Source organism: Saccopteryx leptura, chromosome X (assembly GCF_036850995.1).
Source record: "Saccopteryx leptura isolate mSacLep1 chromosome X, mSacLep1_pri_phased_curated, whole genome shotgun sequence".
Taxonomy (NCBI): domain Eukaryota; kingdom Metazoa; phylum Chordata; class Mammalia; order Chiroptera; family Emballonuridae; genus Saccopteryx; species Saccopteryx leptura.
Window position 1 is genome coordinate 40365168 of NC_089516.1, and position 24066 is coordinate 40389233.

At 47.6% G+C, this 24066-nt stretch overlaps 1 protein-coding gene across 7 annotated transcripts in view; it reads left to right on the top strand.

Annotated features, from left to right (window-relative positions):
* Nucleotides 1–24066, top strand: part of IQSEC2 (IQ motif and Sec7 domain ArfGEF 2) — an 81820-nt gene that overhangs the window by 19990 nt on the left and 37764 nt on the right. For 2 of the 7 annotated variants that reach the window (XM_066356342.1, XM_066356348.1), the window contains exons 2-3: nucleotides 4592–4621; nucleotides 17135–17230. In XM_066356342.1, coding sequence (XP_066212439.1) covers nucleotides 4592–4621; nucleotides 17135–17230 — 126 coding nt within the window. Of the gene's footprint in view, nucleotides 1–4591; nucleotides 4622–15194; nucleotides 15290–17007; nucleotides 17231–24066 lie in introns of those variants that run through there. The other 5 variants (XM_066356344.1, XM_066356346.1, XM_066356345.1 and 2 more) reach the window with 5 other exon arrangements.

The window sequence follows — 24066 nt, forward strand, 5'->3', positions numbered from 1 at the left end:
ATGACATCAGACTTCTCAACAGTAACACTGGAAGCTAGGAGACAATGAAGCAGTGTTCTTAAAATTCTGAGAGGACATAATTTTCAACCTAGAAGTCAGTTGGTATCAATCAAAGTTGAAGGTGTAATAAAAACATTCTCAGGGCGCTGGCCAGCTGGCTCAGTGGACAGAATGTTGGCCCAGCATGCTGACATCCCAGATTTGATCCTGGGTCAGGGCACACAAGGGAAGCAACCGTCTACGTCTCTCCTTCTTCCTTTCTCCTTTTCTCCCTCTTCCCCTCCTGCAGCCAGTGGCTCGAGTGGTTTGAGCATCGGTCCCTGGGCACTGAGGATAGCTTGGCTGGTCTGAGTGCATCAACTTCAGGTGCTAAAAATAGCTTGGTTGATTCAAGCATCAGCCCAGATAGGGTTACCAGGTGGATCCCGGTTGGGGTGCATACGAGAGTCTGTCTCACTGTCTCCCCTCCTCTCACTTAAAAAAAGAAAAGACATTCTCAGACATGTAAGATCTAAAGATTTTATGACTCTTGGGTCAGGGTACCCACCTTTTTCTCCTTGAAACACTTCTGGGAGGAGTCCTGTTCACAGTTGCCTTTCAAGTCTCCTTAAAAAAAATTACTTTCATTGGTATCCAATTTCCTTTCTGTTGGACACCTGATTTTTTAAACTTGTTACTTAAATTGTGGCTTGAGGACCAGTCTGTTTCTTTCAGGTAACTTTGCCTATCTTGTTCCTGATGTATTTTACACTTAAAAATAAATAGTTTAGTTCTCAGAGGATAACCTTGTTTATCTGATCTCAGGTTCTTGGGGAGAGATGCCTAATAGTTTCCCCAGATGCTGCTTATAGATTGCTTAGAGGGTCAAAACCAAAGTCAGAGGATCTGGTCGGAAGGCAAGGACACAAACCCCCATATGGATATGGAGGGCTTATATCATTTTCAATTATTCTGCCCTGTTGTCCTCATAAGTCCCCAAAAGATGCAGGAACTTTCTGTATTTTGCCATTTATTCTTCCATCTGTTAGATTGTCCCTAGTACCTGGAAGCAGCAACATCAAAATCCTTGGTCAGGTTATTTGCCTGAGTTTTTGGTTCAGAAATAGTAACTATGCTCACAGGCTTCAAAACGTTATTGTTTAGTGAGCATAACTCCTGAGGATGGGAATTGGCATAGCTGAGCCTTTGAGAAACCTGGTCTCCTGAGTAGCCTTTCATTAGGGGGAGTCTGTGGGACTAGCAGAAATCCATCTCCTCTCCTGCCATGGATTGATAAAATGAGGCTTGCTACCTGGGTCTTTGCTTCTTTGTGTAGGTAGATGAACCTGGTTGATAAAAGAGAAACTGGGATTCTGAAGAAACTAAATATTTTAAGGCCTGAAGGTTGTTCAGAACTCAACTAACAGCACCCCATTATTTTATAGATGAGGAACCAAGGTCCAGAGAGCTGTGACTTGTCCAACTCTCCGTATACTGCCAGTTAGGGCAGGAGCCATAATAAAACCAAGCATTCGTTCCACGAGTCTATGCTGCCTCCCAAAAAAATGGCAGCCCAGCTTCCTGGACTAAGAGATGGATCAATCACTGGGCAGGGCATTAGCCCCAAAGAGGTGTTAATAGTGATGATTTTTATCTATATGTAATTAATAATATACTAAGTGCATAAGCGGCTACAAGCCCCTAAGATGGAAGCAGCCCTCATGGAAGGTTATATGATGTTGCATACCCCCACACTAGCAAAAATCAGTAGCTAACGGATTGTTTTGCCCCCCTTAACTGTCAGCTTGAGGACTGTAGCATGTTTCAGAAGAAAGCGCCCTAGAGATTAAGCGTCTGTCTTGACATTGGTGAACCAGGATAAGGAAAGACACCTTAACCATGTGCAACTGCCCAGCCCCGAGCTATTGGTGCAGTGGGGTCTAGTGGGAAAAGCACAAGTTTGGGGTCCACACCAAGCTCCCCTTACTTGTGTGACATGGGGCAAACCATTTTACCTTTTCTTAGTCTCAGTTTCATCATCTTAAAATTGAATAGGTTATTCCCACTTTGCAAGATCAAAAGAGATAATGTACAAAAAAGAGCCTGACACTTGGCTCGGCATGTGGTAGGTGTAGTGATTGTTCACATGAGAATGGAGATGAGTATGTATGTTGATCTAAAGTAGATTGGGGCAGGGGGTCAGTGTGTGAGCAAGTTGAGGGTTTGCATTCCGGTTGGGACCTGGTTACAGTAGACTGCATAAGTGTGTGCTGGGGGGTGGGGGTGGGGTGGGGTAGCAAGGAGACCAGCCTGCCTGGAACAGAGGGTTAATGTTGGGGAGAGAGGCTGGGGGGGCGTGGCTTCCATTATGTTGGAGGTTGGAGAGTCACTGAAGTTAGGCCCCTCCAATCTGGTACCTGTGAATAACTGGGCCAGGCCTCTGAAGCAATCTTGTTGCTGCAGAGTCAGATGGAAAGTTTTTTTTTTTTTTTTTTTTTTTTTCATTTTTCTGAAGCTGGAAACGGGGAGAGACAGTCAGACAGACTCCCGCATGCGCCCGACCGGGATCCACCCGGCACGCCCACCAGGGGGCGACGCTCTGCCCACCAGGGGGCGATGCTCTGCCCATCCTGGGCGTCGCCATATTGCGACCAGAGCCACTCTAGCGCCTGAGGCAGAGGCCACAGAGCCATCCCCAGCGCCCGGGCCATCTTTGCTCCAATGGAGCCTTGGCTGCGGGAGGGGAAGAGAGAGACAGAGAGGAAAGCGCGGCGGAGGGGTGGAGAAGCAAATGGGCGCTTCTCCTATGTGCCCTGGCCGGGAATCAAACCCGGGTCCTCCGCATGCTAGGCCGATGCTCTACCGCTGAGCCAACCGGCCAGGGCGAAAGTTTTAATAAATGTAAAAAGGTGCTTTGTGGCCCTGGTCATCCGTCCATTTAGGAGACTGAGAAAGCTAAAGGTTTTGTTTTGTTTTATTTTATTTTATTTTGTTTTTAATTGATTTTGAGAGAGGGGAGGAGAGAGAGAAACATCCATTTGTTGTTCCACTTATTTGTGCGTTCATTGGCTGATTCTTGTATGTGCCCTGACCCGGGATCAAACCTGCAACCTTGCTGTATCGAGACAATGCTCTAACTGAGCTACCGGGCCAAGGCCACTATGTACCATGTGCTAGGCACTGTGGTAGGCACTGTGGTAGGCCAAGCCTCACAGCCCTGCACACAAGGGGAGGGATTCTCATCACCTCACCCTCATTTTACAAGTGAAAAAGTTGAGGCTGGACAGAGGGGAGTGCCTTCCCCAGGATTATGTGGCTAGTAAGAGCAGAGCTGGAAGTACTGTACTTGCCCACTATGTGAGCTCCAGCTCCCACCTCACCTCACCAGACTGCTCCATTCAGTCTTCCACCAAACACTCTCTTCTGAGGTCCACCTGGTTCCTGTGTGTCCCTCTCATTTTGTACTCATTATAGATGACGCTCCCCTCACTAAAGGTCGCATCATGGTTCTCTCCCCTGAGGACAGAGCCTGCAATGTGTTCCTCTCTGTCCCCTCTGCAGTGTGTCATGGTTGGGGGAGGAGGGTGAAGAAAGAGAAAGAAGATGACAGGGGATGGGGAAGGCACTTCCCACACTCTCCCACTTCTTTCAAGTTCTCTGGTCCTTCTTCTTGCCCTTCCCCACCCACAGCACCATATTCCTTTCTAACTCCCTAACCCCCTCCCCTGCATGGCGCGTGTGCACGCATGCGTGCACATGCACACGCGTGCGCGTGCACACACACACACATACACACACACAGCTCTTAGGGAAGAGCAGCAGAGGGGTGTGGTTCAGATTTCACTCATTCCCTCATTTCCTTCAAAGCTATCCCCCATCCCATTCTCTTTTGTCTTGTTGCCCTTCCTTTGCCTCTGAGGGGGCCTCACAATGAAGAAGGCAGACCAATGCCGTAGAAAGGAGCTCAGCCGCTGACTCACTAACCCTCTCAGCCTCGTTCTCTTCATCTGGAAAATAAGCAGGTTGAGCCAGGCAATTGGCAAAGCCTCTTCTATGTTGGTAATAATACCTGGCGCTTGTCTGCCGGATTGCAAAGGGTTTAATCATCCCAAACAGCCCTGTGGGAATTGGCCTTGTGTTTCAAGTAGGGAGACTGAGGCTCAGATTCCAAGAGGGGAAGTGACTAGCCTGGGTCCCAAGGCTGGTAAGTGGCAGAGCTGATATCTGAGGCTTGGTCTGTGTGTCTTCAAAGCTTGGATTTTACCCCAGCCCGCAGCTGCAGACTGCCACTCAGCACTCTGAGGAAGGTCTCACTCCTCACCATGACCCACCAGGCCCACGTGGTTGGTACTTGGCACCTCTTTGACTTCACCTCTGACCACTCTTCCCCTCACTCACCCCACACCAGCCACACTGTCCTCCTTCCTGACCCAACAACTGGCCAGGCCCTTTGCCATTTCAAGCCCTTTGCACCAGCTCTTCACTGTGCCTGAAATACCTTCCTCCTCATTTTCATGACATGTGTTAGGCTTCAAGGCCACTGCGTAGGGCAGAGGGAGCAGAGGTGAGAGCATGCGCTGACTGTTGGGTTTTGTTTCTGTTTCCCTTTCAGATCTGATGGTGAGAATTCCAGAACAGTCAGGTCAGTACTTCCTTTTTTTAATAGTAGTTGGGAGATGGGACAGGGACTGGGGTGGGGGACTTTTGGTTTTGTTACTTCAGGATCTGTGGGGGGTGGCGGCTAGCTCCAGGGGTATTCCCCGTGGTATTGAGGGTGGATATGGAGTGGGGTGGGAGGGCTGGGGTGACTGTGGCAGGCATGGGGAGGCTGTGGGAACTGTTCACAGTATTTCTGACCCTAGCTGACTGGAGGTTTGGGCTGAACCCGAGAGGGGTTCATGGGATCTGCCCAGGTAGGAAAGCTGATCTGCAGAGAGTTCATCTCCGGCCCTGGGACCTCTTCAACCTTCTCCTTCCAGGAGGAGAGGGTGCAATACATGTGGGGCTTCCCTGGTCTGGCTTTCATGCTCTACCTGAATGACTCTAGCCCTGAGTAGTGGGATTTGGATGGTCTTTTGATGTGACACAGTCTACCTACATATAAGAGATATACAGTAAGGTGACAAGTGCGCGTAGGGTTTTTTGTTTGTTTGTTTTGCGTGCTTGGGAAAAAGGTGTACAAGCTTCAGTAAGTTTACAGAGTGTGCTCAATCTGCCACTGGAGGAGGTGGGGGTACAACTGGGTTAGAAACAAAGGCGATTGGTGCATTTCCCTGGCCTTAACTGATCAGAACCTTCATGAAGACATGTGTTAAGTATAAGACTCAGTGGGAGTGATGGGGTCTCAGAGAAGGGCCTGTTAGCTTTAGCGTTCAGGTCGGGGGTGATGCTGAGGGCCTCTGAGATTAGATGGGCCTAGACAACAGAGGCATGGGATGGGGGTACACTGGGTCCCAGACCGGGCTGCAGCTAGCATATACAACACCTTCGTGAAGAGTAGAAGCCACTGAGTGGGTCAGTTGAGGACTGTTCCCTTTCCACTGGGCCACTGTGGCCCAGCACCAGGGTTTCTGACTCAGTGAGCAGAGCACAGGTCGGATTCAGCCCCCACCCGCCACTCCTGCCCTCTTGGCTATGAACCCTTGTACAGGGCACAGCTTGTCCAACTATATGCAGCAGCCCAGGTCCTGGCATCCAGGCAGTGGATATGGGAGGGGGCATAGGAGCCTAGCATACAGACAGAGGTGCATAGTGACACACACTGTGCCCTGACATTCCAGGCAGAGGGTGTAGGGTGAGCATACTGATGCCCAGGGCTAAGGGAGGGACTGTGGAACGGGAACACGCTTGGGCCAGGAGGAAATCAAGGGGAATGTGATGGCCATAGTTCCCGAGAGGTCAGTGACTTACTCAAGGCCCAGTATATATAATAAGACACAATTAGTCCTTGCCCATGCATGCAGTGAAGGATACAGTATGGACATAATCTGTTCTAACATTTAGGAAGGCACTAGTCTCAAAAAGGACATGGGTCCCACTGTCCTGCTGTGGATTTAGACAAAGATAATTTGGGCTGACCCCTAGCACAGGCCCCAGGCATTCCTGTTGATATGTCTGCCACTTGTTGAGGGACAGATTGAAGGATCTCTAACTCTGACTTCTTCCCGGCAAGGGAGTTCCTAGGACCTGTAGCTCAGGGTATTTAGTAATTATCATAATCATAAGTCATATGGTGAATAAGTTGGACTTTTATAACTTACTGAAGTTGTCAAGGACTTTCTTTTGTTTGATCCTCCCAGTGACACTGTGGGCGGAGCCTGGGCTAGCATTATCATCATTGTTTTACAGTTGAGCAAACTCAGCCTGGTTTGCCCACAGCCATGCAACTAATACTTGGCTGAGCCTAGATTCAAACCCAGGACTGCCTGGAACAGAGCCCAGAGCCCGGCCCACGCCATTCCTGTGGGAGCTGTTGGAAGCCTTACAGATAATAGTAATCATCCTCATCCTCATCCTAATATTAATAATAATTGCAGTTATCGTTTGCTCTTCACATATTAAAAACGCTGAACACGTCCTTATTTACTGTTCACAGTAGCCCTAATTAGACATGGATTCGGATCCGTCATTTACAGATGAGAAATATGAGGTTCCCGAGAGGTCAGTGACTTACCCAAGGACAGAAGAGCAATGGGGCTGGTGGCATCACTCTGACTCATGCCCTGGGCTCTGTGGTTCCGAAGCCAGCATCTGGGTTACTGAGACATGCTTCCCGATATCCATCCTGGGCCCACAGTCAAAGCTACAGGCACCTTGAGGACTCAGCAATCAGAGAAGCAAGAGTCAGACTTGGGCTGTGGAAGGGACCTAAAACACAGCACTTTTGGGGCAAGATCTTGCAATCGTGTTAGGAAGACTCTTAACTGGGGACCAGGGACAGGTGGGGCTGTCTGAGGATGCTCTCAGTATCTGTGTGCAAATTCTGTAGCTCAGTTCAGTTAGGGGTCAGGGACGGCTCCCAGGAGAAGGCAGCATATAAGCTGGGCTGTGGAGGACTGACAGGCCGACTCAGGCATTGGGCATCACTGAAAGTGGAACCTACGTTCTCGGGAATTGAGGGTGGGATTAGAGATGGTGGTTGTTGGTTGGGCTAAAGCAGATTTGGGCAGAAAAAGCTGAAATGCTAAAGATTGGAGCACTGGTTAGGGCTGGGTCACAGGCACCTTCTGTCATCAGTGAGAAGCCGGGGAAATTTGGAGGAGAGGCTGGGCGCAGCGGCATGGCAAAGGAAGCGAAGGGCATCATTTATAGCTAGACCACTTTCCAGATACATGACTTTAGACAAATCTAGTCATCCCTTGGAGCCTCAGTGTCCTTCTCTAATGAACGTGTGTGTGTGTGTGTGGTGTAGTGTGTGGTGTGGTGTATGGTGTGTGTGTGTGTGGTGTGTGGTGTGTGTGTGTGTGTGTGTCTGTGGTGTGCTGTGTGTGTGTCTGTGGTGTGGTGTGTGTGTGTGTGTGTGTGTGTGAGAGAGAGAGAGAGAGAGAGAGAGAGAGAAGATTAGAAGGGTAGGAGGAACATCAAGGAGAGGGGTTAAGGCTGTGGCTGTGTTGAAAGTGAAACAGCAAGGATTGAGCAGAATTGGTGAATTGAAAACCCCCGCGACAAGGCCCAGGCCTGAGGGCTCCCAAGTATGGGGTGCCAGAAGAAGTGTGGAGTCTAATTTGAGCTGAACAGCTGGTGTTTCAGGAGGGCTGTGGGTAGAGAAAGGTGTCTGGACTTCCTGCAGATCTGTGAGAACTTGTCAAACCTCCAGGCACCTTCAGCCAAGGCCCAGAGAGGGACTGGTGATGGCTCAACATCATGAAAGCTCTCAGCAGGGCCTGCTTTCTAGCTGTGTGTTCTTTGTGAAGCCACTTCACCTCTCCGATCCTTGTTAGTTTCCTCATCGGTAAAATGAGGATAATTCTTACCTCTGTGGGTTGATGTGAGAATTTACAGTAAAGCAATGCTCAGCATGAAAGAATGGCTAACACATTGGAGTACCTTCTGCCCTCCCTTAACCCAATCTATTGTCATATGCTGAATAGTCAAGCTTGAGAAATATGAGGTGTAGAACTTGAAAACCGAGGGGCAGGAGGAGCCAATACCTCTGCCACCAGTAGTGGAGGGAGCCCAGGCCTCGAGGCGCTGCCTCTACAGTTAGGGCCAGGCTGCAACTGGGGAGTGAGGGGACCAGGGACCTTGCTGGGGATGCTAGGTACACAGGATGAGAGATGGAAGAGGTGGCCTGTTGCTAGGGAAGGAGGGAGGGGGTGGGGAGCTGCTGACACCGGAGGAGCCAGGAATGTCCCCATGGCAACGGGAGCCACTGCAATCTCGGGAGGAGAGGTGGGAGGAGGAGCCATGGCTGGCTCTGCTCCCAGCAGAGGCCTCCCACTCTGGGCCTCAGTGCCCCCATTTGTCCAACAGGAGTTTGGATTAGATAATCTCTAAAATTCTTCCTTCTTTTGACCTCCTGGTTCTCTCGGGTGGCTGAGACCTCAAAGAGGACCTTCCATGGATCTTCCATTCACACGTCTAAGACCTCACAAGTCCCCAGAACTGCCCCAGCTGTATTGACTCTTCCCTCCCATGCTGCCTCCTGTTCGGTGCAGCCTGGGTGCCCACCCCATCCAGCTGTCTGTTCCCATCCCTTCCTTTGCCTAGAACCTTGTCACTTACTGCCTGCCTAGTGCACTCTGAGGGACCCAATTCCAGTCCTGCCCACCCTGGCAAGCCTTCCCTGCCTGCTTCTTACCTCTTGGGCTTCTTTGGCTCCAGCGGTCTGAGCTCCTCCCGCTATCCTTAGTAATCACTGCTGCACCTTATCTAGACGCTTCTAAGAGCTGCGCTCCACACAGAACACCTGACAGGCTGAAATCTTTACAGTATATCTGTGGTGTCATATCGCAAATCCCATTTTATATACGACACAGTGCTCTGAGAGCTTATATGACTTGTCTGCAGTCCCTTGGGTACTGTGTGGTGGAGACAGGCCTGGAACTTGACTCTGTGTGAATGCTGCCACCCCAGGCCTGAGGTGGCTGTTAGCAGCCATACTTACCGGGTGCTGGCTAAAGCTATATTATACGCCACCGGACACCATGCTGGGCACTTTCCTATATTCCCTCCTCTAATCCTCACGATAGTCCCATAGGGTATATGTTCTTGTCATTTTACAGATGAGGAAACCGAAGCTTAGAGAGCTGAAATCGTTTTTGCCAGTGGTAGAGCTGGCCTAGAAACCCAGATCATCCGAGTCGCCATCAGCACGCTGTGCTGTACCGGGGTTAACCCAGGCGTATTCCAGAAGCACCACAGAATGTCCCTATGTGCCAGGCCTGTGTTGTGTGATCCTTGGGGCGAGAAGGGAGGGGGACAGAAGCAAGGTACAGACACCAGTGGCAGTCCCAAATAGGACTGTGCCACCAAGGAGAAGCCAGTTGTAAGGATAAGAGTCCGGACAGGGTGGAGTTGAAATCTGACAGTGGGACAGAGGAGAAGGGAAGTGGGGGAATTTGGATAATTTTCCCAAAGAAGGTAACTTTCCAGGAAGCTCACAAGAGACAAGAAGGGATAAGAGGGTCCTCCGTCCCCTTCCTGTTTGCATTTCCTTGCCCCTGCCTGGCCTGGCTCCAAAAGTAGGTGACCCCTAAGCTGGCGGCATGCCTGGTTGACACCAAAATAAACTTCTCTCTCTTCTCCTCCCCTTGCTTCTGTCCCCTCTGTCCTGGCTTTAATTAGCAGCCTTGGGTATGAGTCACTTGGCAGCTGGGGTGGGAGGCTGCGCAGCACCCAGTCAAACCTCCACTCCTGGCCCAAACCTTGCGGGCAGCGCCACTGCGTTCCTGCCTTTGGGTGCACTCCTGCCGCCCCTGGCGGGCCACATCCGGGCGTGCGGGTGTGAGGAGCACGGGGCCAGCACTTCATGCTAGCGAATGTCCGTGCATGTCAGGGTGTCCGCACTGGTTGTTGCTGCCTTTGTTTCTGTGTGCCACTGGATGTCAGTGTGTGTGTGTGTGTGTGTGTGTGTGTGTGTGTGTGTGTGTGTGTGTAGCTTTAGTGTTTGTCTGTGGTAGAAAGTTTCAGGCAATGAAGGAACATTTGGGTGAACAAACACAAACACCTTACACTTCCATTCACTCCTCGCAACATAAGTGATCTTTATGTGTTTTTACTTAGACAAGCCCTGCACTATATCCCCAAATTTCCCTTGTCTTAGTCTGGGTACAGTTGGTTGCAGGGAACAGAAACCCACTCAGACTCACTCAAGGATGAAGGGTGGGGGAACTATTGTGAGGCTACATCTCACAGAACCTAAGAATAGTAAATGAAGTATAGCCAGGCTTCACGCCAACTGGAAGAAGGACCAAAAAGTCAAGACCCAAAGGACCAAGATTGCGCTCTCTCTCTCTCTCTCTCATATATATATATCAGAGAGAGAGAGAGACAGACAGACAGATATATATATCTGGGCCCCATGTCTCACCTCTTATGTTTCATGACTTGCCTGGTCCCTGTCATCTCTTTGTCACTGACTTCTCTCCTTGGACTCGCTTCCTCTGCTTTCACACGGCCTGATGTGGCCACCAACCTGGAAGCAGCGTGACCTTCCAACTTCAGGGTCCACCCCCATATAACTGCAGCGTTTCTGTCTAGCCTATGGTAACACGAGGTAGCAAGAGGCTGTAGGTGGGAGCCGATACTCTTCGAAGTGGGTGAGGTTAGAGAGGTCAAATACTTGACATTTGGTCTTCTACAGCGACCACAGTTTTTCTGTGTCCACAGTGAGATCTAAGCCCAGGTGGCAGTCTGCTCACAGACCCTTGACTAGAAGATTGCCCATTCATTAAGGTTTTGGTTCCTGCTGTCTTGCAAATTGACCTTTGCTCACTGTGCTTTCAAATTCCAAGCTCTTTCATCAAAATGCCCTATTTTATCTAAAAATTTCCCCTTATTTTATGCCAAAACCGCTTTGAAGTGCCGAGTGAATATTGCTATTGCTCCCAGTATGTGGTGATTTTCATAGACTCGGAACAATTGGCATAATGCTACTCATGGTACAGCTGCTACCAAGTCCTTGGTGGCCTCAGAAATTTTTGCATTTTATTAGTGCAGTGACTGAATTTATAGTTATCTGCGGTATATAATTACAAGAACACATTAATCAATATTATCAGCTTGACGCTTGAGCTTAGTTTTCCATTAATACAAAGCCTGCAGTTTTCACATTAATTAAAGAGGGAATTAATGACCCCTTAGACAAATTTTCACCTCTGAGTAAAGAGTGGAACCAGCTGTGCCTGTAATGACTGTTCTCTAGACTCAGGGGCAATGCCCACAGCTCTGACCTCAGCCCAAGCCTCACATTCCCTGGCTGAGACTAAAGCCTGCCCACGTCCTCCTCAGAAGCCTCTTGTTTCTGGTCTGGCACATAGCAGGTGCAATTGTTATTTCTAATCAAAATGATACTTTTCTTATTATTGTTAAAGGCATCTTCCACATGGAAATGAGCAACCCGAATGGGCGATCATCCCAGACTCATGGCAGTCTCCTTCAGTTCCTCCCCCTCCCTTTTTTTTTCCCCCCACTATTCCAAATATTAACAATTGCTTTGATTTCAAAAATGTCTGCTCTGTATCAGGTACTGTTAGGGAGCACTAGACACATATTATCGTTAATTTTCCTGTCTCGCCAAGTAATGGTGTCATATCCACTTTACCAATAGGAAACAAAACTAGAGAGATAAAGTAACTTGTTAGAGGTCACCCATCATTCATCCATCCATTTATTCAATCACTCACTCAAGGATGATGTGCCAGACGCTAATGTGCTAAATTAAATGCGGTTGATAATGATGATAAGTAATAACAGAAAGCTCTGAGGAAGCTCACTGTCTTGTAAGGAAACAGACCATTTCCGGGAAGTGTAGGGTGCTGTGGGAGCGCCCCGAAGTACACCCAGCCCATCCTGAGGGCCAGGGTGACTTCTCCAAGCTCACATCTAAGCTGAGAGTTTGAAGATAGGTAGAAATTAGCCAGGTGCCGTGAGGTGAAGTGGACAGTGTTGCAGGTAGATGAAAAAATGTATGCTAGGGCTGTGGGAGGGGTCTTTGCCGCTTGCCCTTGTGAATTACAAAAGCTGTATATGCAGTAGGATGCGACTGTCATGACAAGTGGTCTGGAAAGGGGGCAGAAAGTAAATTCGGAGGCTGGAATGGGGACCCTAATCAATTGGGCCCGGAGCTGAAGAATTGCAGGACCCAGGAGCAATTTCCGTGCTTCTGGGCTCTGGACTCCAGGAGACAGTTGGTTTGCATAGGAGGCCCTGGGGCACAGCCTGGCCAGCGTCAGGCTGGGATTCCAGTGGCCACAGTGCCCTCTAGTGTCCATCATCTCATCTTGCAGTCTCCACCTCAGTGTGGATTGTGTGTCTCCTACCAACACTTAACGGACCTGTGTGATTAGGTGTCCAGGGCTGGATGCTGGGGATACTGAGATGAATAAGACTTAGCCGCTGTCCCACAGAGCTCCTGGCCCAGAAGAAACAACAGACAGAGCTGAGAGAAACGCAAGGTGGAAAGGACACAGGAGGGTCAGAGCAGGTTCCCAGAAGAACACAACCTCTGAGCTGACTTGTAAAGAACAAGGAGGAGCCGGAGAGGTGGGGAGGTAGCAGTGGGAGCGGGGTGGTGAGGAAGGGCCTTCTGAGCAGAGGGATGGCACAGGCAACGATAGGCTGGCAGCAGCGTGACAGAGAATTGCACGCACTTCTGTCTGGGTGGAGCACAGGGTGAAGATGGGAGAGAGTTTAGACTAGTCGGACGTGGTAGGGACTTCCCTATTCTTTTAGGATCACAAACCCGTCTGAGAATCTGATGAAAGTTATGCTCTCCCCAGAAATGTGCTGTTACTCATTGATATTTGCCATGCAATTTCAGGGGCTTCAGAGACACCCCCTATGCCTACCCACGAACCACAGGCTGCCAAATTGTTCTTAGTATAAATACTAAAATGTTGCTGTGGCTTTTGAGGCCCTGTCTGGTCAGGCCCCGCCCACATCTCTAATCTCACCTCTCTTCCCTTTGCGTTTTCCACTCAGTCCCTTTGGCCTCTTTGCAGTTCCTGGAAATACCCCCTCAGATTCTTTGCCCAAGTTGTTTCCTCTGCCAGGGACATTCTCTCCTGCTACCTCCGCTTTTGCCCAGCTTAATTCCATTAGTTGTTGAACATCTGTTTCTTTTATTTGGCAATAGGCTCCATAAAATTAAGACATTGACTACTCTTAGTCACTGCTGTGTCCAGCCCCCAGACCAGTGCCTGATCTGCAGGATCTGTGAATAACTGAACAAACACCTAGCCAGTGCTCTGTGGCCAGGTCAAGCTCTTCACCCATAATTCCTTCTTTCCTTCAGCCTCTGGTGGGTCATTACATGAGTCTACCCAGCATGCTCAGATAATCTGAATTCCAAGAGTGGCCCAGATTAAGAGGTATTTTCCTAGAAATTGTCCCATGCCCGAAACAAACAGCTTTCCCATGGGTCTCCCTTGCCTCTCTGGGGGAAAGGTCAGACTCTCTCAGGCTCCAGCTGAGACACTTCATCGTGTGCATATTTGTCTCACTGAATCCTCACAAGAACCTGTGAGGTAGGAATTGCCACTTGTTTTTTATAGATGAAGAAACTGAGCCGCAGAGGGGTTACCAGCTGAAAAGTGGTCGACCTGGGATTTGTACTTGGCTCTACCAGGAGCCAAAGTGAAGGCTCTTGGCCTCACTAGAGAGAGGAAGAGGCTTGCCCAAGGTCACACAGCGTCAAGCTTTGGGCCAGGACTGGAATTTCTGTTACTTACAACTCCTGCCAGGCCAAGAGGAAGGTTTAGGCCAGAGATGCAGCTCTTGGTGCAATAACTGCAAATGGGCACCAGATGCAGCTGCAGCAGAAACTAGGACAGTTGCTGAAGGAGAGAGAAAGGAGCATAGGCTGAGTCCAAGGTCCTGCAGACCAGGGGGCATCAGGGGGTGAGCAGAGGACGCCACGAAGAACCCGCAGTTGCCAACTTTGTGGTGGTTTGGGGGACCTATCTCTCTCAGCAGCTTTGGCTTTCTTGAGAGGAACCAGCTGCCCCGGCAGGGAGGCAGGAAGGCTGGCCTGTTGCCTGTCAGCTCCTATTCTTTCTAGATCACTGGCCCCCTGGCCCCTCCCAAGGCTGCCTTCTGCTCCGAACAGCCAGAGGCCTGGGCTCTGGGGGCGTGGAAGGACAAGGAGGCTCTGACATGGTTCTGGGGTGCTCTTCAGGAGCCCCAGATCACTCAGGTCCTCCACATTCTCTCCTTTCACCAGCCCCGCCCATACGGGGAGAGAGGATTTGCTGTGGTAGGTAGTCGGGGAGTCAGGGCACCTAGATTCTAGCCTGACTGAATGTATGAACTTCAGTAAGACTTCTCCCCTCTCTGGGACTCAGTTTCTCCACCTGTAAAATCAGGCAGGGCAATTTCCTGGGGAAAACAGCTTCTTGATTGTAAATGGCGTTTCTTTTGAGTTTTGCTCCTCTCTTCAGGGAGCTTTTCTCTCAGCCAGTCCAGAAAACAACACAGAATAGAGTGACAACATATTGCAGCGGTCAAGAATATTTGGCAAGGGCTTCATCTTGATTTTCCAAAAGGAGTGATTTAAATTTTTACTTGATGTGGAGCATCCCAGAACAACCACCAAATGGTCTCTTTAGTTGTGCTGAAGATGAGGATGTTTGCTCAAAGCTTCTATGGAAAGGCCACTTTGTTCACAAGGCAGCAATATGGCCGAGAAGACAGATTCCAGGCTTGGGAATGGCCAAACCAGGTTCAGGTCTTGGGGTTCTGCCACTTACTGGCTATGGTACCTGCCGTGTTGCCTCACAACTCTCCATCTCAATTTTCTCTTCAGGAGAGAATAGGGATAGTGACGCATACTTGACAGGGTGCTTGGGTCGATTCCAGTGGAGCTGCACATAGGCAGCCAGCTTGTGGTTTGGCCCAGAGGAGTCACAGTGAGCTTTCAAAGCTGCTTCCTCTTACGAGGACTTCCCAGCCCTCCTGGAGGAGCAGGGGAAGGAGCAAAGTTTCCAATTGCAGTCTGGCCTACGGCCCAGCTGGCCTGGCCCCGCCCCTTGGTTCCTCCTTCTAGGGAAGGGCTGGGGAGGAGGGTTTGGTGACACAGTGGAGGCACTGCCCAGAGGGCCCGCCCTCGGGACAGGTCCAGACCCATGGAACCCCCCAGGAGGAGTAGCAGGTAGGAACCTAGGCCCCCCCTAAGCCTTGCAGCCTGACCCCCTCTCTCCCTGCTCAGGCCAGGACCTAGTCCCTGGGCTTCTGATTCAGCAGCCTCGGCTTCCTGGTTCCTGGCTCCCCTCTTGGACTCTTGGAGGCCTTTGGCTCGGGGGAGGGGTCCAGCTGGAGTGGGTAAGGCCATGGGCATCAGGGTGCACAGCGCTATAAAGACCCTGGGCGCTGAATAGTGCTGTCAGTGGCCTGGGAGGGATGTGATTGGTGGCTGCTCTGGAGTGTTACCCTGGCCCAGCACTGCTGGGTTCCAGGTAGCAGCTAAGATTTGCTGACACCAACATTCCAGCAGCCTTAGGGTCTCTGAGTCTCAGGTTTATTGAGGTAATGAGTCAAGGACTTGGGCTGGTAACTGGCACATAGATGGCAGTTGAGAAACAGTTGTTCTGATGATGATGATAATTCAGAGTCTCTGATAAGAAGAGTGTCAGATTCCAAGATTCTGAAAGGTTCTAAGATTTAGATCTCCTCAAATTTGCAACAGGGGAGATAGTGGGCAGCTGCTCTGGCCTGCAGCGGCGTCTCAGGCCTTTATTTGGGCTCTAGAATGCCAGGCCCTCACCCAACCTGCCTTCAGGGGCATGTGGGGGACAGGGGCTGGCTGACTGGACAAGCCAGCTCCACTACCAGCATCTATCCTGTGCTGCGCAGGGGAGGGGCCAGGCCCCGGGCCGCACTACCCTGCTGTCACTCCTGTCCCTTTCCATTCTCTGGACTTCAATCATGGGAAGCAGGAGGCAGAGGAGCCTTTGGACCCTGCACTAGGGGTGGGGACACAGCGCCGAGGGGTGGAGCATGGGTCCTGCCCTGGGCTGGGGGTGAAGCACCCGCCTTGAAAGCATAACTTCTGGTCCTGGGAACTACCCTGTCCTTTGGCTAGCTGGGCCCCCCCCACCCAGCCACCCCCCAGTCCCATCCTGTCACCAAGACCACTGACACCTTGTCAGCTCTCCTCTCCTCTCCTCTGGCACTTTCTGCCTCCCCCTGCCTTCTTTCTGTGTCCGCTGGCCCTTTCTCTGTCTTCCTCTTTCTGTCTCTCTCCAGTTCTGTCTCACCCTTTCCTTGTGTTTTCCGGTTTCTGGCTGTCTCTCTCCCTCTCCTCCTACAGTGTTTCCTCCATCCACCTGGCCGGGGCTCTTTCCCCCTCATCGGACCCAGAGCTTCTCCTTTCTCCACCCCTCCCTCCTTTCTCCTGAGGAGTATTCTATAAGGGGGTGCCCCCCCTACATCTTTTGCCTTTCTCTGTCATCCCCACTCCCCCCCTTCCCTACTCGTGTGGCGTCTGGTGTGAGGAGGGCTCCCTTCCCCCTTCCCTGCTGTGGTATGCCAGTGTCTTCGTGGCCGAGGTCCCCACGGAGTCACCTGGAACACAGGAGGCCCAGCCCAGCTCTTTTGTCTCTGCTGCCCCCTGTTGTCATTGTGTTCTGTTTGTGGTTCGAGTGCCGTCCTCTCTTTCTTGACTTTGTGGTTTTTTCTTTTTTTTCTTCCTTCCTTCCTTCCTTCCTTCCTTCCTTCCTTCCTTCCTTCCTTCCTTCCTTCCTTCCTTCCTTCCTTCCTTCTTTCCTTCCTTCCCTCTCTGTGTTTCTTCCCTCCCTTCCCTCCTTCTTACCTCCCTGCCTCCCATCCTCCCTCTTCCATTCCCTATCCTCCACCACCCATTCCTCTCAGTCTTCCCTTTCCCCTTCCCCCTTTCATTCTCACCTCCTTGTCCCTATTCCCTGCCCTGCCTCTCCCCTCCCTCCCAGTCTCTCTCTCTCTGTCTCTCTTTCTCTCTCTGTCTCTTGCTGTCTCTCAGGTCCACAGCGTCTCATACTCTACACCAGTATTGCTGTCCTACTCAGGTCCTTGACTCCATGAAGCTTACCCCCTCAGGCAGGCTGGCAGAGAGCAGGTAAGAGCTAGACCCACATCCCTCCCTCGATCCTTCACCTGTCCAAACAAATATGCAATATCATTCATTGCCAGACCCTCCCCCATCTCCCTGTAGCCCCTGGAATGATTGTGGAATGGGTGTCTGAGCGTGTGAGGTGAATGACTCCAGGACCAGATCAGAAGACCAAAGAGGACATTCAGACCTTGTCTGTCGTGTCCTTCCTTAATAATTCTTCCCGAGATACCTGTTGCCAAAAACAGGAGTGGTTGGCCCCAGAATATGTAACATTTGACCTGGTAAAGGGTGAGTAAGAGTTTGCCAGTTGGATAGGATGGAGAAGGGTGTTTAGGAAGAGGGAACAATTTGCCCGATGCCTTTAGAGACCAACATTATTCCCAAGGTAATTGGAAAACACCTTTTACATTTTTCAATGCAAAAATGAAATATTAATAACAATGGCAAAAAGCATAGGCCCTTTTGCAAGTTTACAACTAATTATATTAAAGGTGAAATAAGAATAGAATTTATGAACTATTTAGAAAAATGACAAAACCAATGGTATATGACCGTGGTGTTCCCAGAGGAAAATTTGTAGTCTTAAATGCTTTTACTATAGAACAAGACAGTTTAAATTAAATGAAGTAATTATTCCATTCAAGAATGTAGAAAATGAACAACCAAAAGAAAGCAGAATAAGTAATTACTCAGATAAAACCAGAAATTAACGAAATAGAAAACAAGATTTGATAAACTGAGTTTTTTTTTTAAAGACCAGTAAACTGGACAGACCATCTTATGAAAGATATGCCTGAGAAAAAGACAAGAAAACATAAATAAAATAAAGTTTATAAAAAAGATTTTAACCACAGATTCTGAGGAGATAAAAAAAAAAGTCATAAGAAAATGCTTTGTAGCCCTGACCAGATAGCTTAGTTGGTTAGAGCTATTGTGGGTTTGATCCTGGGTCAGGCACATACAGGGAAAGGTTGATGTTTTTGTCTCTCTCCCTTCCTCTCTCTCGCTAAAAAAATGAATAAATTTAAAAAGAAAAAGAAAATACACCTGATTGGTGTTGGTACAGTGGACAGAGCATCAACCTGGGACTCTGAGGTCTCAGGTTCAAAACCCCTAGGTCACCGGCTTGAGCACGAGATCGCTGTTTTGAGCATGAGATCATCAACATAATCCCATGGTTGCTGGCTTGAAGCCCAAGGTCATTGGCTTGAGCAAGGGGTTACTGGCTTGACTGGAGCCCCCTCACCCTGATCAAGGCACATATGAAAAGCAGTCAATGAACAACTAAGGTACTACAAATACGAGTTGATGCTTCTCATCTCTCTCCCTTCCTGTCTCTCTCTCTCACTAAAAAAAAAAAAAAAAGAGAGAGAGAGAGAGAGAGAAGAAATGCAGAAATGCTTTGTATAATTTTATACCAATAAGTGTGAAATGAAAATATAGATGAGATGGGTTGTTTTCTAGGAAAATATTAATTACCAAATGATTTAAGGAATGGCAGAAAACCTGACCAGAATAGAACAGTATAGAAGAAATTGAAAAGATGGCCCAATTTTCTTTTCAGAAATAGTACCAAGCCTAGTTGGTATTATGGAAATTCTGGTATTATGGAAGTTCTATTATTGAATCTTGAAAGATCGGATAGGAGGAAAAGATTGACAGCTTCCCAGTTCATTCCAGAAGGCTACTATAACTGGACAGGTTTAGACAAAAAATAAATTAATTAATTAAATAAAAAAGGAAAACTATAGCCTAATCTCACATATTAATTATTAATAGAGTAACAAGTATTTTAATTTTCAAACTGAATCCATCAATGTATATAAAAGAGGTACGTGTCACCTGGCCTATGGTGGTGCAGTGAGTGTGTAAAGTGACGACCTGGAATGTTGAGGTCGCATGTTCGAAACTCCAGGCTTGCCTGGTCAAGACACATATGAGAAGCAACTATGAGCTGATGCTTCCCACTCCTCTCTGCCACCTTTCTCTTTCTCTCTCTCTCTCCTCTTTCTAAAATCATTAAAAAAAAAAGAGGAGAAGAATGTGTCATGACAAATGAAGGTTTGTCCCAGTAGTGCACTAGGAAAGATGTTATTGTAATTAATTGCATCAATAGATTGAAGAGAAAAGCTCATATACTATCTCCATAAATGCTGAAAAATCATTTGATAAAATTACATATTTATTCTTGATTTTAAAACTCTTAGTAAGTGTCTTAGTTATCTCCTGCTGCATCAAGGTTAGTTGTTACATAGCAACAGATAACTAGCACAGTAAGCTAGGAATTAATGAAAACTTCCTTAACTTGGTAAAGAATATTTGTCAGAAACCAAAGACAATCATCAAATGTTACAGGGAAGTCCTAGATAAATTTCCATTAAATTCAGGAACAAAATAAGGATGACTGCTATCACTGTCATTAACCATTGTTTTTCTGTAAGTTTAACCAATGGGATTTAAAAAAAAGAAATGAGTGATATAAATATTAGAAACAGAGAGTAAGAGTTAGCATGGTTTGAAGATGATATGGATGTGTACTTATTCAAACAGAATAAAAAAATTTTTAGAACTAATAAGAAAATTCAGTGACATGGATAGATACCAGATAAATATACAGCTAAACTACATATTAGCTTCTCTGAATACTAGCAATAACTAATTAGAAGACATAAAGATTTCAATCACAATAGCAAAAAAGTTATAAAATTCCTAGGAATTTGCAAGAAATGTGAAATAAAATCTCATCAAAGGCTGTAAAGAGAGTTGAATAAATCAAGAGTCTTATCCTATTCTTCGATGGGAAGATTTAACATGGTAAAAATGACATTCCCCCTCCCACAATTTGGTCAAAAGGTTCAATGCATTTCTCGCTAAAATTTCAGTGATATTTTCTTTGAGAATTGGGCAATTGTATTTTGAAGTCCATTTGGAAGAGGAACAATAAGGGAGGACTTGCCTTATTAGATACAAAGACTTGCCATAAAACTGCAGTAATTAGAAATATTAGATCATCGCAGAAATAGAAGAATACATAAGTGGAACAAAATAGAGAGTTTAGAAACAAATCTATATTTCAAGTTCCCATAAGAAAAAGGTGTGCAACCCATTTAAAATGGAGAAATAACATGATTTGCCAATTTAGGGAAGAAATAGACAATTAACTAATGAATAAGAAAGGATGCTCACGCTTACTAATAGCTAAAGAAATGAAGCTAAAACAACAATGAAGTATCAATTTTTTTTTTTGTATTTTTCTGTTGGAAACAGGGAGGCAGTCAGACAGACTCCCGCATGTGCCCGACTGAGATCCACCTGGCATGCCCACCAGGGGGCGATGCTCCGCCCATCTGGGGCATTGCTCTGTTGCAACCAGAGCCATTCTAGCTCCTGAGGCAGAGGCCATGGAGCCATCCCCAGTGCCCGGGCCATCTTTGCTCCAATGGAGCCTTGGCTGGGGGAGGGGAAGAGAGAGACAGAGAGGAAGGAGAGGGGGAGGGGTGGAGAAGCAGATGGGCACTTCTCCTGTGTGCCCTAGCTGGGAATTGAACCCGGGACTCCCGCACGCCAGGCCGATGCTCTACCACTGAGCCAACCGGCCAGGGCCTGAAGTATCAATTTTTAAGTACTAAAATTTAAAATATTGAAAGGGCTGTGAGAAGCCCTCTCACTTACCTTGATTGGAGTGCAAATTGGTACCTTTTCTTAAAAAAGATTTTTTTAAAGATTTTATTTATTGATTTTACAGAGAGAGGTGAGAGAAGGACAGGGAGAAACAAGTATTAACTCACAGTTGCTTCACTTTAGTTTTTCATTGATTGGTTGCTTGTCGTATGTGCCTTGAGCAGGCAAGCCCAGGGTTTCAAACTGGCGACCTCAGCATTCCAGGATGAAACTTCATCCACTGTGCCACCACAGGTCAGCTGGTATTGTTTTTTTGTTTTTATTTTTTAATGGGACAATTTTTTAGTTGCCACCACTAAATGTCATCATTTTAAGCTAGAAACCACGTCTTGAAGCGAGATTTCTCTAAGGTTTTACTACTATGTGGACCCCAATTTGGCCAGCAAAGGCCTTTTCTGAAACACCTCAATCCCGACTTCAAACATGTCACACTGTGCAGCTCTTTAAATATGCCCTTGTAGGATAGCATTCTTAACCAACTCTTAATGAAAGGGCCGGATGATGTATGCTTCTCAAAATAAAAACAGGATTATATGAGTAGGAATACTCTTTATTTTTAACCAGTCTGTAAAGATGTTAAAGCAACAGAAATAACTTTTATCTGCATTTTAAACAAAATGTGCATTCCTTTGGCCCAGCAATTCAATTTTTAGGAACCTATTTTTCAAAACTACTTCCAGACACATGCAAAGATATTCACTGCGGCATTGTTTGTAATAGCAAAAAATTAAAACAACCTAAATGTCCATCAGTAAGGAGCAACTTTTCCTTCGTGATCCATCCTTATCATGGATTACTGTGTCGCGTATCAAAAGAAAAAGATTTATCTCCGTGTACTGGCATGGAGAGATCCCCTTAGATTTATTGTTATATGAAAAAAAGCAAGTTGCAGAACAGGATTTCTGGTATGGTCCCATTCTTGTAAGGAAAACAAAATCCCCGTAACAACAATGACAGCGTGTTTTTCATACGCTGTCACAGTTTCAAAAGTATTGGCCTATTTCTTTCGTCCCATTTCCTTACTTTTACTAATTCATTTCCCTCCTCCTCTATGTCATTTTCCTGTATTCTCTGTTTAGATCTTGCTTTTTCTTTTTAATAGCTAAGTCAAAGACCACCCCATTCAATTAGCAAGCATTTGTCCTGCCTGCTCTCGGTTAGGCCTTGTGCTGAACCTTGGTGCGATAGGGAATGAATTGTAACTGGTTCTATCATTAGGGAGCTCAAGTTTAGAAGGGACAGAGACACATAGACAATGACAGTATAGTGTAGTTTGAGGTGGGACAGAAGTAGACTCAGAAGGCTGCCAGAGGAGGGGCACTTAACCCTATCTGTCCCCTACAGGAGGGGACATGTATATTGAATGATGGAAGAGTACCAGCTTTCCTTCTTCCCCCTGCCCTGTCAAAAACGGTGGCCCACTTTTGGTTCTTCCAAACAGGATGACTTAATGTGGGTGGGGGAAATGGTTGAGTCAGTACTTTTATTCAAGTCCAAGTTGGGCCACTTACCAACTCTATGACTTTGGGCAAGCCATTTAAACTCTGGGCCTCTGTTTCCTCATCTGTGTAATGAGGATAATGCCTACTCACCTCTCAGGGATGATTTTAGAATTGGAGATGATACATGTGTAACTCCTGGTGACTATCAATTCTTGAAGGGCAGGGACTATCTATGCCTGATTTTTCTCATGGCCAAGTATGTAGCACTGAATTAGATTGGATCTAAAAGCTGTATGTACTAACACAATATGGTGTACAGAGGTGTGGTGTAGAATTGAGCACCTGAAACCTGTATAATTATGTTAACTAGTGACACCATTAAGAAATTCAGTTAAAATATAAATAGCCCTGGCTGGATAGCTCAGTTGGTTAGAACGTAATCCCCAAATGCAAAGGTTACAGGTTTGATCCCTGATCAGGGCACATACAGGAACACACTGATGTTTCTGTCTCTCTCTCTCCCTTCCTCTCTCTCTAAAAATAAATAAATAAAAAGAAATAAATAAAAGCTGTACATGTCTGGGGATGGTTCTGGAGAAAGAGATGGACCTGGCCACAGTGGGGCTTTGGGATGAGGAGGCAGAGAGTCGTACATAAGATGGAGGGGCTGATACCAAAAGATGAGGGAGGCCTGACCTGTGGTGGCGCAGTGGATAAAGCATCGACCTGGAAATGCTGAGGTCACTGGTTCAAAAACCTGGGCTTGCCTGGTCAAGGTACATATAGGAGTTGATGCTTCCAGCTCCTCCCCCCTTCTCTCTTTCTATCTCTCTCTCCCTCTCTCTCTCCTCTCTAAAAAAAAAAAGAATAAATAATTTAAAAAAAAGATGAGGGAGCCAGGTGCTTGGCCATGCGTGAAGGTGACACAGGAGGGAAAGTCAAAGTAGGGGGCTCTGGGAAATGGAACCCAGGCAAGGCATTCTGGTCTCAGTTATTGATCCTGTCTTTTTCATGATGCCATCTCTCAATCTCACGGGTCAGGGCAGAGAAGCATGCTGGACCAATACTTGCATTGGCACCATTACATCTCAGTTTCAATCTCAACTCTGTCACTCACCAACTGAGTGACCTTAAACAACTCACTTCACATTTCTGAGCCTAGCTCCTTATCTGTTAAAAAGAACACAATACCATCAACTTAAGGGGTTTCTATTTATGGAGGAATAGATGAGATCATAAATAGAATTCACCTTGCTGAGTGCCTGGCACACCTCAGTACTCAAGAAAAGCATAGAAGTTATTGATATTCATTTCAGTAGACACTTATGGAGTTCTGCTAGGGCCACGGCCTATGCTGCTGATGGTTCTTGCCTTCCACAAACTCCTAGTTAGTTGGGGAGACTGAGAAGGGCTATAACAGAAAAGAACACAGGGGGCAGTGCAAGCCTAGAAGAAGGGATCTGGCCTTGCCTAGATATGGTGCCGGTCAATTCAGACTAAGAGCTGAGCCTTAGAAGATGAGTAAGAGTTAACCACCAGGGACAAAAAGGTGAAGTGTGGAAGACATTCCAGCAGAAGGAACAGCATATGCAAAAGAATCTGGGTGTTACTGGGTAGGGCCACGGGTTCTTAACCTGGGGTGTATGAGTCCCAGATGGGCTTCAAGTTGCCCGTGAACCTCCTGAAATTGATTTTTTTTGGGGGGGGGTCAGGGAG